The sequence below is a fragment of the Myxine glutinosa genome, chromosome 2 (assembly GCF_964187855.1).
Source record: "Myxine glutinosa chromosome 2, kmMyxGlut1.1, whole genome shotgun sequence".
NCBI classification, from domain to species: domain Eukaryota; kingdom Metazoa; phylum Chordata; class Myxini; order Myxiniformes; family Myxinidae; genus Myxine; species Myxine glutinosa.
Genome location: NC_136262.1, coordinates 147090887 through 147106678, shown reverse-complemented (window position 1 = coordinate 147106678; position 15792 = coordinate 147090887). Strand labels below are relative to the sequence as shown.

Genomic DNA, 15792 nt, shown 5'->3' with positions numbered 1-15792 from the left:
CCACCTGTTCTTATTTTGTATGGTCGTAGTACTTTGATGGCCCCAAAATATTCCTACCTTCTGGTGGCATCAGCCAAGTGATGTCTTTGGCCCAAGTCCTTGGACCCAAGGAACCATTTTTGGTCAATATTATCCACATTCACGAACCAGGTAGCCAGGCCCGACGTTCGACTGATGGTGCAGGAGTTTGCAATTTGTTCAGGGTGCAGACACAAACTCACCAACTCTTCATGAAAGGCACCATGGGGTCTTCAATGTCCACCAACACCTCAGTGCTAACGTCTTTCCGATGGACGGAGCACACATTGATGTACACTACATGGCCAAAAGTATGTGGACACCCAAACATCACACCCGAATGTGCACGTCGAACATCTCATTCCAAAATCATGGGCATTAATATGGAGTTGGTCCCCCCCTTTGCTACTATAACAGCATCCACTCTTCTGGGAAGGCTTTCCACTAGATGTTGGAGCATCGCTGCGGAGATTTGCTTCCATTCAGCCACAACAGCATTTGTGAGGTCGGGCACTGATGTTGGGCGATTAGGTCTGGCTCGCAGTCTGCTTTCCAATTCATCCCAAAGGTGTTCGATGGGGTTGAGGTTAGGGCTCTGTGCAGGCCAGTCAAGTTCTTCCACGCCCATCTCAACAAACCATTTCTGTATGGACCTCGCTTTGTGCACAGGGGCATTGTCATGCTAAAACAGGAAAGGGCCTTCCCCAAACTGTTTCCACAAAGTTGGAAGCACACAATCGTCTAGAATGTCATTGTATGCTGTAGCGTTAAAGGGCCACAGACACAGAAAATCATGTTTGGTTTAATTAATAGATATTGCTTCACTTAACACTTAATCGTCCTTTTTTTTGAATAAATATCACTCGATTGGCCCCCGCCACCCAAAAAACGGCGATTTGATTGCTCATGTGACTGGCTACGTCATCGAGCAAATTTTTGTTGCTGCTGGTAGTTTTTAATAATGATTTTGACTATCAAAAGATTCTTTGTCAGGCAGTTATCATTGCGTGCTGAGAAACCTTTCCCTCGATTACATCACACAGGTGACATCATGAATGAACATCACGATTTTAGGGGCGGGACTCCACTACCAGCTAAAAACTACCAGCAGCAACAAAAATTCCCTCGATGACGCAGCCAGGCACATGAGCAATCAAATCGCCGTTTTTTGGGTGGCGGGGGCCAATCGAGTGATATTTATTCAAAAAAAAGGACGATTAAGTGTTAAGTGAAGCAATATCTATTAATTAAACCAAACATGATTTTCTGTGTCTGTGGCCCTTTAAGATTTCCCTCACTGGAACCGAGGGGTCTAGCCTGAACCATGAAAAACAGCCCCAGACCATTATTCCTCCTCCACTAAACTTTACAGTTGGCACTATGCATTTGGGCAGGTAACGTTCTCCTAGCATCCGCCAAACCCAAATTCGTCCGTCGGACTGCCAGATGGTGAAGCGCGATTCATCACTCCAAGGAACGCGTTTCCACTGCTCCAGAGTCCAATGGCGGCGAGCTTTCCACCACTCCAGCCGACGCCTGGCATGGCGCATGGTGATCTTAGGCTTGTGTGCGGCTGCTCGGCCATGGAAACACATTTCATGAAGCTCCCGGCGTTGCTTCCAGAGGCAGTTTGGAACTCGGAAGTGAGTGTTGCAAATGAGGACAGACTATATATACGCACTTCAGCACTAGGTGGTCCGGTTCTGTGAGCTTGTGTGGCCTACCACTTTGCAGCTGAGCTGTTGTTGCTCCCAGACGTTTTCACTTCACAATAACAACACTGACATTTGATGGGGGCAGCTCTAGCAGGGCAGAAATTTGTTGACCTGACTTGTTGGAAAGGTGAAATCCTATGACGATGCCACTTTGAAAGTCACTGAGCTCTTCAGTACGGCCCATTATACTGCCAATTACATACCATAGTCTATGGAGACTGAATGACTTTATCCTTGATTATATAGACCTGTCAGCAATAACTGTGGCTGAAACAGCAAAATCCACTAATTAGAATGGGTGTCAACATACTTTTGGCCATGTAGTGTAGGACCCTACATGTGAAAGAGAGGGAGAGGGAGAGGGAGAGGGAGAGGGAGAGGGAGAGGGGGAGGGGGAGGGTGATGGAGAGGGAGAGGGAGAGGGAGAGGGAGAGGGAGAGAACTCAGAGCTGTGTAGTGATTCGCACCCAGGCCTGGCAGCTCAAACATGAGTGCGCATATCTCACAGCTATCGTGCGAGCCTAGTTTCTATTTGTACCCAATGAAAGAATTCTACAGTGAGACAAACTTTGCACGACATAGTGTGAAACGTAATGGTGACTGAAATAAATCAGGATAAAGCCGAGCACAGACAGTTTTTACCTTACGTACACCCACAAGCATGGTGCCGAGTCAAAACGCAATCACTGCTATTATCAGAATGTGAAACGATGAAGCAAAGAAAATCTTAAGCTTGGGATTTGCAAGGAAATTATTCAAAAAGGCAGAGCAGTGTGAGAGTATTGGAAGACTCCAAAAAAATAAGAGAAATTTATGAACAAAAATGAAAGTAGGAAAAATTACAAAAAAAAAAAAAATTCAGGGTAAATAATGAGGTATAAACAGGGAAAAGAGATACAAGACCTTACTAAAGCAAGACGATGCAGCTGAAAACAGAGAAGTTGATGAAAATAAATTAATATTATGCACAATAAATCGTATCAAGAAGTTATGTTATCACACCACCATAATCAGGTACAAAGGAAGAACGAAATACCGAAACACGAAACCTCCTTCACATCTCCAGCATCAACAATAGGCTTTAAATATACACGAAGAGGCTCTCTTTAATGAAGCAGAAATTGCGAACCAAGCCAATAATGTTCAACGGTCCACGAGGTTGACCGTGACCAAGCATCACTTAGCGTGGAAGAGGTTTCCGGACCTCCACGTAGTTGCAGGGGAAGAGGCCCTTTTGTCCACCCAACGATCCCTCAAACCAGTTCTCGTCCACTTTCCGTATCAACGTGATCACGTCGTCCTCCTTGAAAGTAAGCTCCCCGCTGTTCTCCGCATCAAAATCGTAAAGAGCGCAGCATGTGCCCACTTGGAGGGAAGAAAGAATGTGAGGGTAGGGTAGAGAATTGTGAATGTATGGGTTCGGTAAGAAGGCCGCTGAGGAAGAAGTTTGGACCAAACAGTGTAAAGGAAAGATACAACATTCAAAATACATTCCTGATAATATTGCCCAAAATGCATGGGATTTGGATTTCATTTTGACAAATTACAGATAGATATAGGAAAATTAAAGTTGTGAGGAAAAAGGAAAAATTAATTACATACCATATAATTAGTTTATCATAATAGATATTCACCTGAAGGGAGGGGTTAAAACATGGAACGGTATATCAAAGACCCAATCATGTCTGACATGTAATTGGAGGTAACAAGCAATTATCCTCAGTTGCAGCTTGGTTGGCGTATGTGTGAACAGCGCATAGTATATATATATATACAGTCACGTGAAAAAGTAAGTACACCCCATGTAAAGTTTTGACTTTTTCAACATATTTCAACATACAGCTATTTGATCTTCATTTCAACAATATTGATAGATAAAGGTGATATAATATAACAAATATCATGAAACATTTATATTTTGTAGTCCATTGTATAATTTAAATAAACATAAATGCAAATTTCGCATGTGGAAAAAGTAAGTACACCCCTACATTTATCACTACTTCAATACCTAAAATTAAAATCAGGTGCACCAGCTCAGGTGCAAATAATTAGAACATCGTTAGAGAGGATCTTGGAGGAACCTGTCTTATTTAAACCTCAGACATTTAGTTTGGTTTGCTCTTTGTTGTTGAAGTGTGCGGCGTCACCATGCCTAGATCAAAAGAGCTCTCTGAGGCCTTCAGAAAAAAGGTTATAGATGCCTACGAGTCTGGGAAGGGATTTAAAAAGATCTCCAAACAATTTGAAATCGATCATTCGACTGTCCGGAAGATCATCTACAAGTGGAGAAGATTCAAAACAACTGCCAACTTGTTCAGGCCAGGCCACCCCAGCAAGTTCAGCCCGAGAGCAGACTGCAAGATGCTGAAAGAAGTCTCAAAGAACCCCAGAATGTCATCACGGGACCTACAGGTAGCTCGTCACTGTTGATGTCAAAGTGCACGAGTCTACCATTAGAAAGAGGCTGCACAAATTTGATCTACATGGGAGGTGTGCCAGGAGGAAACTTTTGCTGTCCAGAAAGAACATCAGGGCAAGACTAAAGTTTGCCAATAAACACCTTGGCAAAGACCAGCACTTCTGGAACAATGTGCTCTGGACAGATGAGTCAAAGGTAGAGCTATTTGGCCACAGTACCAGAAGACATGTTTGGCGAAACCAAAGACAGAATTTGACCACAAGAACCTGATACCAACTGTAAAGCATGGTGGTGGATATATTATGGTTTGGGGCAGATTTGCTGCATCAGGGCCTGGGCAGCTCACCATCATAGAATCCACTATGAATTCTTCATTGTATCAGAGGGTGCTTGAGGATAATGTGAGGCCATCTGTCAGAGTTGAAGCTCAACCGAAGGTGGACCTTGCAACATGATAATGACCCTAAACATACCAGTAAATCCACCAAGGAAGGGCTGAAAAGAAAGAAATGGAGGGTTCTGGAATGGCCAAGTCAAAGCCCGGATCTAAATCCCATCGAGATGTTGTGGGCGGATTTGAAACGAGCTGTGCATGCAAGAAACCCCTCAAACTTCACACAGTTGAAAGAATTCTGCATGGAGGAGTGGGCAAAAATTTCTCCCAGTCGATGTCAGAGACTGGTAGATAGTTATAAGAAACGCCTACTTGAGGTTGTTTCTGCCAAAGGGGGCAATCCCACCTATTAGAGCCAAGGGTGTACTTACTTTTTCCACATGCGAAATTTGCATTTATGTTTATTTAAATTATACAATGGACTACAAAATGTAAATGGTTCATGAAATTTGTTATATTATATCACCTTTATCTATCAATATTGTTGAAATGAAGATCAAATAGCTGTATATTGAAATATGTTGAAAAAGTCAAAACTTTACATTGGGTGTACTTACTTTTTCACGTGACTGTATATACTCCAGCAAAAGTATCCGTCGCTGCCGGGTAATAATGAGTCGCTTTCTGACGGGAATATGATATATGAAATCTGGTTGTTTTTTTAGATCGAAAGCTCAAAGGTTAAAGCTGCATAAAATCATCAATTTTCATTTTGTATCTTTTTTATCATTTTATCAGGATTTTATCATAAAATCATCATTAAAAAAAAAAAATCACAAAGCGACAGGCTCCACAAACTCTTAATTCAAACCGATCTTCATAATTCCAACTTCAGAATTGACTCTAACAGTAACACCAACAGTAACAGCAGTCACAACTACTGCTAATGTGTTCTTTGCTAAAAACTTTGACTGACGGATGGACACTGCCTATCAATAAATAAATGTATATATATATACATACATGCATACATACATACACACAGGGTGCTTCAAACAAATGTTAACACTTATATGAAACTGTATCTCCAAAGTGTTAAGATTTTTTTGGAGCACTCTGTGTGTGTGTATATATATATATATACACACACACACACACACACACACACACACACACACACACACACACACACACACACACACACACACACACACACACACACACACACACACACACACACACACACACACACACACACACACACACACACACACACACACACACACACACACACACACACACAGTCGTGGCCAAATATATTGGCACTCTTGCACTTTGTTCAAATAATGCACCATTTTTTCCTGAAAATTGTTGAAATGAAAAATTATTTTGGCATCCACATATGTATTTCTTTGGTTTGCAGTGGAACAAAACATTAAAAAGCTGAAAAATAACTAAATCTTAGCTTAACCCACACAGAAATCCTAAATGGCCTGAACAATATTATTGGCACCTTTTAGAAGTTGTTCAAAATAATTAGATTTCAAGCAGGTGATTCTCCTTTACTTTGGAATTGAACTCACCTATGGTGAGTTGCAGGTGCCTGCAATATAAAAATCACTCATTCAACCAGTTTGAATAGAGAAAAGGAGTCATTATGCTGTTATGTGTCACTGTGTGTACCACAATGAGTATGGAGAAAAGAAAGGAAACCAGAAAATTGTCTGAGGAGGTCAGACACAAGAATGTAGCAAAGCACAGACAAGCTTAAGGCTACAAGTCCATCTGCAGAGGCCTTAATGTTCCTGTGTCCACCTTAAACAATGTTATCAGGAAGTTTAAGGCCCATGGCACTGCAGCCAACTTCCCTGGACGTGGCCGCAAGAGAAAAACTTGATCGAAGATTGCAGCGGAAGATTGTTCGAATGGTGGAGAAAGCACCTCGATCAACTGCCAAACAGATTCAAACTGACCTTCAGACACAAAGTAGGACAGTTTCAACTCGCATCATCTGTCACCAATTCAATGAGGCAGGAGACCCAGGAGGAACCCACTGCTGAGAAAGCCTGACTGGAGTTTTCCAAAACACACCTGAACCAGCCAAATCCTTCTGGGAGAATGTCGAGTGGACAGATGAGACCAAATTAGAAAACAAAATGAAGCAGTCAAAGAAAAGAACACCTTCCCTACAGTCAAACATGGAGGAGGTTCAGTGATGTTTTGGGGTTCCTGTGCTGCCTCTGGCACTGGGTGCCTTGAATGTGTGCATGACATCATGAAATCAGGAGATTACCAAGGCATTTTGGAGTGCAATGTTCAACCCATTGTTAGAAAGCTGGGTCTCCGTCGAAGGTCATGCAGCAGGACAATGACCCCAAACACACTTCAAAAACCACCCAGGGATGGTTCAAGCCAAAACGCTGGACTGTTCTTAAGTGGTGAGCAATGAGTCCAGATCTAAATCCCATTGAACACCTGTGGGGAGATCTGAAAACAGCAGTTGGGAGAAGGCACCCTTCAAATCCTGGAGAACTGGACCAGTTTGCACAAGAAGAGTGGGACAAACTGCCAGTAGAGAGGTGGAGGAAACTCATTCATGGCTATAGGAAGCGCTTGACTGCAGTTATTTTGTCCAAAGGCTGGAGTTCCAAAATATTAAGTCTTGGGTGTCAATAATTTTGTCAATGCCATTTCTTTTCATTTTCTGATTTGAAAGGATATAATAAGTTCTCAATAAAATAAAAAAGGTGCTGTAATATTAACAGTGAAATAAATAATTGTGGAGACCAAATACTTTTGTTAATTTCAACTTATTTTTGGAGAAAATTGTGAGTTATTTGAAAAAAGTGCAAGGGTACCAATATTTTTGGCCACGACTATATATATATATATATATAATTATTTTTTTTCCTCCCCCACTTGCGAGCTTGGGAAATGAGTGATTTTTTTTTTTTTCGGAGAGATTACCCCGCTATTATTGTCAATGATGCTTTGAGCAAGGCTCTACCTGTTTCACATCAGGTAGCGATAGCTACAAGGAAGAAAGTCTCCAGTCAACACATCCCATTGGTTGTCACGTACAACTCGCCAACAAGACGTATCACCAGATCTGTCAGGGAGAACCTCAATCTCCTCCGGATTGATTAAGTCAAGGCTAAGATATTTGGTGACGGTCCCATTCTGGTGGCCTATCGGAAAGACAAAAATCTCAAGGACAGTCTAGTTCGTTCGACTTTTTCCACAGATAATGGTGGATTAGAGTGACCTGACACATTGAAATATAATCGCCCCAGATGCAAAATGTGCTATCATGTTGTGTCCCAAGATACTATTAAAGGTCCAAGAGGAATAAGGCGCATCAAATGAAACTTTGACTGAACTTCGAGAAACATTATATGTGCCTTGACATGTGAACATTGCAGCCTGCGTAACATCGGCGAGGCCAAATGACGTTTGGCAGATAGAGTAGCTGAACATTTATGATCAATAAGCCTGAACACAAATGGACTTCCAGTAGTGGCACATTTTGATCTAGCTACACATGGCAGACACAGATCCAGACAATTTTATTGCCATATGTGTAGTACCCATGAATATCACAGAATGACATTGAAATTCTTTGAATACGAGTGCTCTTAAATAAAAGTATAATTTGACAAAAAAAAAGGCAGACATAGAAAAATCAAGATTCATGGTTTAAAAGTCGCACCACACTAGGATAAAAGCTGTTCCTGAAACGGTTGGTGGATGTTTTAATATTGCGGTACTGAAGGTAAAAACGTAGTGGTTCGAACATGTTAAATACAAATACAGGATGACTCGCATCTTTAACAATATTTGAGGTTTTGCAAAACATCGAGACGTGTCGACAACATTTAGTGCAGGTAGGTCAACACAAATGATCTTCTGTGCAGCACGAACAACTCTTTCCAACAACTTGAGGTTGTACGCAGTGATGTTGCCGAGCCAAACAATAATCAACCCCGTTAAAATACTTTCAATAACACTGAACATGTTATTATTATTTAACATGTTCATGTTTATCATGTTTATGATTTTATCATGTTTATCATATATTATCATGTTTTTATTAAAGGTTCAATAAAACACAGCGATTCATACCAAATTTTTTCAGACATCTAAATGCAGGCTTTGCTGGGCATTTTTAGCGATACTTCCAGTATTCAGAGTCCAGGACACATCAGATGAATATGTGGATGGCCAGGAATTTGAAAGACCTCAGTCTCAACATAAAAACCACAAAAAAAACAAATGTAAAAAGACAGTCTATTTGCCTTAGCCCATGCCTTAGTACAGCCTATTTTAAAAAAGGGTGATCATTCAAACCCTTCCAACTACCGTTCCATTGCTCTGACTTCCACTATTTCCAGTCTTTGAACGTCTTTTCAATTCCCATTTCCTCAAGCATCTTGAATCCCACAATCTTATATCTGACCACAAATATGGCATTTGCAAGGCAAGATCTACCGGTGATATCCTTTCTTAAATTACGAATGTCTGGGACTCTTCTCTGAGAGACTTTGGGGAATCCTTTATTGGAGGCCTTGATATCTCAAAAGCCTTTGACAGAGTTTGGCATCAGGGCCTGATACCCAAGCTTCCATCTTTCCTCATTCACTCTGCTCTCTCATATTAAGCTTTCTCTCCGACCGCTCTATCTCCATAATTGTTGATGGTTCAACACCTCCATCCTTCCCTCTCAACAGCGGTGTCCCTCAGGGTTCTGTCCTGTCTCCAATACTCTTCCTTCTTTTTATCAGTGACCTTCTTTCTTCTACAAATAACCAAATGAACTCGTACGCTGATGACTCGACATTACATTCCTCCATGTTTTTCCCATCTGTCTCATCTTACCTCACACGATCTACATCTCGTTTCATTACAGCCACCTCTATAAATTCGGATTTGGACAAGATTTCCCAGTGGGGCAAATGTAATCAGGTTAAGTTTAATGCTTCCAAAACTGAATTTCTTCCCATCTCTCTCTCTAAAACTCCTCTCAACTCTCCAATCTCCTTTGAAAGTTCCACAATTACACCATGTGATACAATAAACCTACTAAGTATTACCCTAAAATCAAATTTATTCTGCAATCCACACATTACACAAATAGCTAAGTCTGCCTCGAAGAAACTGGGAGTCCTGTTCAGATGTCGAAGATTCTTCTCCTTTGAACAGTTGCTTCAACTATATAAATAATTGATTCATCCTTGTATGAAGTACTGCTCTCACATCTGGGGAGGTTCTAGCTCCACATACTTGCTGGACAGAATTGAATCCAAAGTAATCCGACTTCTCAACTCTCCCAATCTGACCTCAAAACTCGACCCGTTCGAATTACGCTACAAAATTGGTTCTCTTTCTCTTTTCTACAGATATTACTTCGGTTTCTGCTCCCAAGAACTTGCTGCCTGTATACCTCAGCCATTAGCGAGACCACGGAATACTCGACAAGCCACTACATCACATGATTATTGTGTGGCCATTGGCAACTCAAGGGTGGCTCGTTATGATGTTTTTTTCTTCCCCTCCACTGCCAAACTCTGGAACTCTTTGCCTTCCCATGTATTTCCAAACACTTACGACCTTCCCCTTTCCAAAAAGCAGATTTTTTACTTCCTCAAAAACTATTGGACTATTTAGTCAGGGGGCCGGGAGCTGAACCTGGAAAGTGGTTCCAAAGTTTTTTCTCAGTGTTTTCATGTTATATAGGTATTGTACTCTATGAAACTGCATGATGGCATTCTCCCATCATTGAGCATTTTCATATAACAAGTTTTATACAATTGCGGCTATCAGGATGCAAAACACTTGTTTTAGGGGGGTGGGGAAAATAGAAATACCCATATATCTTTACAAGCATTCAAGCTAGGGTCTTGATTTTTTGCATATGGGTGTATCTTGACCATACCTATTCGTGGGTCAAAGTCATAGGTCGAGGTCAAAGGTCAAATATCTGGGTCAAACATGTACAACGCAGCATTGTTTATACACTGATATTTTTCTCATTATTCTGAACCTGTATCCATTGTTATAACGTCTAATGTCTTGTTATAAGGTATCATGAGCTCAATACTGAATGAAGAAATGCTCGACTACATAATATTTATTGAGTTCTTTATGATTTTATGTTCAAAGATTACATCAAATCTGGATACGTAAATGATCTGTATATGGTGTACCTATTCATAGGTTACTAAACCACCAAAATTGTACATATTCTGTATTTGGTTTTAAAATCTTTCTTATATCATAAACATCATCAATCATCAGTGTTATTGTAATCATCACCATCCTCCCCTTCATCACTTGTTTCATCATCACTATCAGGTGATATAGTATTCACTCTGTTGTGACATACTGATGCTGCGTCCTGTTGCTGAATGCAACAACAACAGGCATTTTAAGGCCATTTTCCCTGCAAGAGCGGGGGTTAGCCTTGTGGTCCCCATGATAATATTCTCCATTTTGCCCTATTTTCTGCATCTCCCCTTGTTAACCCCCTTGCACGCATTTCTTCTTCGACCATCTTTAGCCAAGTCTTTCTCGGTCTTCCCCGTCCTCTACTTCCTTCTACATTCATTTCCATCACTCTTCTCAACCAGTCACTTTCATCCTTCCTCAACACATGACCAAAGCATCTCAACCTGTTCCTCTTCACAGCATCCATCACAGGCTCTATTCCCATCATCTTTCGCAATTCATCATTTGTCTTCCTCTCTCTCAACGATACTCCACACATCCACCGAACCATTCGCATTTCCACCCTTTCCAGCCTTCGTTGCTGCTCTACGTTCATTACCCATGTCTCGCTCCCATAAATCATAACACTTCTCACACATGCAGCTTACACCTTTCCCTTCAGCTTCAACGACACTCCCCTCATCAGCACGCCACTCAGTTCCCGAAACTTCTTCCATGCACATCTTACTCTGGCAACCGTTGCCGAGTCTGATCCACCTCCTCCATTCAGCATGTCTCCAAGGTAACAAAATGTTTTCACACCTTCCAGCTTCATGCCGTCTCCAAGATCCAACTCAACATTTCCTCCATCTGCAGCTCCCTCTGTGCACAAGTTACACTTGAATGTAGCTGCCACACTGGTTAATGACCCTTTCAAACCACCACATTTTTGATGAACCCACTCAGTGCACATTGTGCATTGAATGGAGTTCACTACGACACCCTTCCTGCACACAGCACATGGCCACTTCCCAGTTCTTTCCACCTCACCACATGCTTTACCACTTGCCATCACCTTCGTTTTTCCGATATTCACCTTCAGACCTTTTGTCTCCATACATTCCTTCCACTTGTCCATCTCCTCCTTCAGTCCATCCATACTTTCTGCAATCAACACCAGATCATCTGCATACAACAACTCCCACGGTAAACCCTCCTTTACGTTCCGAGCCAGCACCTCCATCACAGCTACAAATAGTAGTGGTCTTAGTACCGACCACTGATGCACTCCCACCTTCAGTTCAAGCTCACCACTGTTCCCGTCCTTCGTACTTACAGCTGTGCGCGCTCTTTTGTACATTGCCATCACTACTCTGATCAACCATTCCTCCACTCCTAACTTCCTCAATGCCCATGTCACTACTTCACGTGGAACCCTATCGAATACTTTCTCCAGATAAACAAACTGAAGAAACAACTTCTTCCTCTTCTCCATGTACTTCTCCTGCAACTGCCTCACAATAAAAAGCGTGTCTGTCGTTCCTCTTCCTGGCATAAATCCAAACTGCATTTAGTCAATCTTCACTTTCTTCCTTATCCTCCTCTCCAACACCCTTTCCAATACCTTCATTCCATGCTCCAATAACTTTATCGCTCGATATGAGCCACAGTCCAGAGGGTCACCTTTCCCCTTGTATAGAGGGACGAGGGTACTCAGTTCCCAATCCACTGGAATGCGGCCTTCTTTCACCACCAGATTGCAGATCTGTCATTTTCTTCACACCCCAATTTCCCGCTGCCTTCAACATATCTCCCACAACCCCCGTCGGCCCTCCCGCTTTTCTACTCTTCATTGCTTTTATCACTTCCTCAACTTCCTTCTCGGTTATCTTCTCTGCCGGTCCTAAAACTGGGTTACTCTCTATGTTGCCATCCCATTCATTCTCTGCATTCAACAGCATTTCCATATATCTCTTCCATATTCCTTTAATTCCATCTGGGTCCACAACGATTTGTCCCACTTCATCCTTCAAGCAACTCACCCCCATCACATCACACCTCTCTTTCGCTATCTGCTTTGCAATCCTGAATACTGCTCTCTGACCCTCTTCCAAATCCAAGCGTTCTCCGAACATTTTATGTTTATGATATAAGAAAGATTTTAAAACCAAATACAGAATATGTACAATTTTGGTGGTTTAGTAACCTATGAATAGGTACACCATATACAGATCATTTACGTAACCAGATTTGATGTAATCTTTGAACATAAAATCATAAAGAACTCAATAAATATTATGTAGTCTAGCATTTCTTCATTCAGTATTGAGCTCATGAGACCTTATAACAAGACATTAGACGTTATAACAATGGATACAGGTTCAGTATAATGAGAAATATATCACAGTGTATAAACAATGCTGAGTTGTACACGTTTGACCAAGATAATTGACCTTTGACCTTGACCTATGACTTTCACCTTTGACCCACGAATAGGTATGGTCACGATACACCCATATGCAAAAAATCAAGACCCGAGCTTGAATGCTTGTAAAGATATAAGGGTGTTTCTATTTTCCCACCCCCCCTAAAACCAGTGTTTTGCATCCCGATAGCCGCAATTGTATAAAGCCTGTTATATGAAAATGCTCAATGATGGGAGAATGCCATCATGCAGTTTCATAGAGTACAATACCTATATAACATGAAAACACTGAGGAAAAAAAACTTTGGGAACCACTTTCCAGGTCAGGCCAAAATATGCATTTGACCCCCTGACTAATTCTCTCTTTCTTCACTTTTCTATCAATGCAGCTCTTTTATTTAAGGCCTGGCCTCGGTGAGGACTATATGGTCCATAACTTGAGCCTTCAACATAAAAATATACATTACCTGAATTAGCAATGCCTTATATTCCTTTTTGTACAAGTACGATATCCGGGCGCAGTGCTTTGTTTTCTATGTTCACGCTGGATGGGATCACCAGATTATGTCCTCATTTTCAATGATTGCTTTTCATGATCCTTTTTTGTCTATCCCCAATCTGTCCACTCTTTTATTTATATTTTCCTGCTCCTTTATTTATATTATTCTTTCGTCTTTTTTGCAATTGTTGCAACTGTATTTCTGGCTGTTTCGATTTGGTGCTTGAAATCTTGAATTCAGACATGTTTTGGGAAGTTTTTTTTCAAGGTGAGTGAGAGATACCTTTTCTGGTTTGTTGTGTTCATGCTTGTACACAAATTGTATTTGATAGTCTGATGAACCTTTCACATGCTCTGCTATTCCTGCAGTCGTCGCTCTGTGCACTTAATTGGGTTCCATAAGGCTGCCACGTTCTTTCCTCGGCAGGTACATTCTTGGGATGCGCTGAATTTTTTAAAGAACATTTTTGGGATAGGGAGGAGCTTCCTTGTTTTGATATCTAGCTTTTTATTTCTGTTTGTGCCCAGTTTACTATTCTGCAGCTATATTGCAACACTGGTACTGCCAGTTGATTTATGGCTTTGTTTTTGTTTCATGGGGAGAGATAGGTTTTCAGGATCGATCACCCTCATTCTATGCAGGTATTCTTTGGTAATTACTTTACACATTTGTGACATACTTGGTGGCTCTCTTCTCCGCCAAAGTATTCGTACGATGCTTCATTGTCTAGCTCCTGTATTGTTGTATCTTGGTCGATTTTTATGTTGTCCATTTTTGTTGGTCTACCTTGAATGAATGCGCACCTGGCACACGTATCTCGGCCAAATTCCATTTGGATGTCATCGGAGTACCGTTTCACAAATTTATTTGTTCTGCCCATTTATCGTCGTTCGGTGCAAAGAGTTTTAAATCATCCATGTACAGTAGATTTGTCACCGTTATTGTTTCTTTGGACGTTATTTTATTGGATGTTAGGGTGTATCTGTTGCCTTGCTCATTAATGAGGTTACTTCGTGGATCTAGAGAAAGGCAAAACAGGCATGGGGAAAGGCTGTCTCTTTGGAAAATCCCGTGTCGGATCTTCACTCCTGTATCAGCTTGATCATTTGGGGATTTATCTTGTACATTTGTATGCACTTTATCATCCATGAATGTCACACATTGTCAAAAGTTTTTTAATCATCTATCCAGGCTATGGACAATTTGTGTGCAGAAACGGCCAAACGGATCTTCAACAAACTTTCTGAGGTTCATCATTGAGAGGTAGGGGGTGTTTTAGGCAAAATCATGTTTTTGACATTTTTTTTCCACAAGCATTGCATTTCTTGACACTCCAAATTGGAGATAAAACCTGAGGCAGGTTCACACAAACGGTTAAAGACTTTGATTTGAAGAATTGGACCACTTTTGTTTTGGCAAACAAACAAGTTTGAATCTCTAACAGCAAAGCCCAAGGAAATCAACCCTTGGCTGAGTGGTTCAGCATAACCTAAACCGAAGGTCCACAAGTCCAGTCTGCTGTGTCGGACACGCAATAAAAGAGTCCCAATAAGACGACACATACACAAGTGGGAGAATTGCTTTGCAATATATGTCCTCTACCAAGTTTCATATGAAGGATAAGGGAGAAATGTGCAGAAAACCACAGGTGGGATGGACAGATGGACGGACAGACAGATGTAGCCGGACAACGACGGACGGACAACCAATAGCCCCCTCCGGATATGAGGACTAATAACCACTATCGATCACCAACAATTCACCGAGTCCTCAATTATGTGAAAATATGCATTTCGAGCACACATTGAAGAATCCACCAGGACAGAAAGCCAGAAAGCCACAAATGTTCAATTTTGGAATGTATGAAAATTTGAAATGGAAGAATTACTGCAACAATGGAGTTTGTTCTACCACCAGATAAAATTTACTTACTTGGTTCCTTTGGCTTGAAGCTTGTGCCGAAGCCTTGTTGCTTTGAATCGGATGCCCTAAAAGCTGTTAACATAGAAGTGAAAACTATATTACAATACAATAATCCCTCTAAATCACATAGTGCACAAAATAAAGGAAGAATTAAAAAATATATTTACATACATTTTTTTAAAAGTTCTCCCATGTGTATAATAGATTTGAAATCATTGCAAAGCAGATAATTTTTACATTTTTGACGAGAT

At 41.1% G+C, this 15792-nt stretch overlaps 1 protein-coding gene across 5 annotated transcripts in view; it reads right to left on the bottom strand.

Annotated features, from left to right (window-relative positions):
* Positions 1-15792, bottom strand: part of LOC137417482 (endophilin-A3) — a 95665-nt gene that overhangs the window by 755 nt on the left and 79118 nt on the right. For 2 of the 5 annotated variants that reach the window (XM_068103401.2, XM_068103402.2), the window contains one exon: positions 1-3098. This exon is cut by the window's left edge and continues 755 nt beyond it. In XM_068103401.2, coding sequence (XP_067959502.2) covers positions 2914-3098 — 185 coding nt within the window. In that variant the 3' untranslated portion in view covers positions 1-2913. Of the gene's footprint in view, positions 3099-13686; positions 14345-14515; positions 15614-15792 lie in introns of those variants that run through there. The other 3 variants (XR_013622397.1, XM_068103400.2, XR_013622398.1) reach the window with 3 other exon arrangements.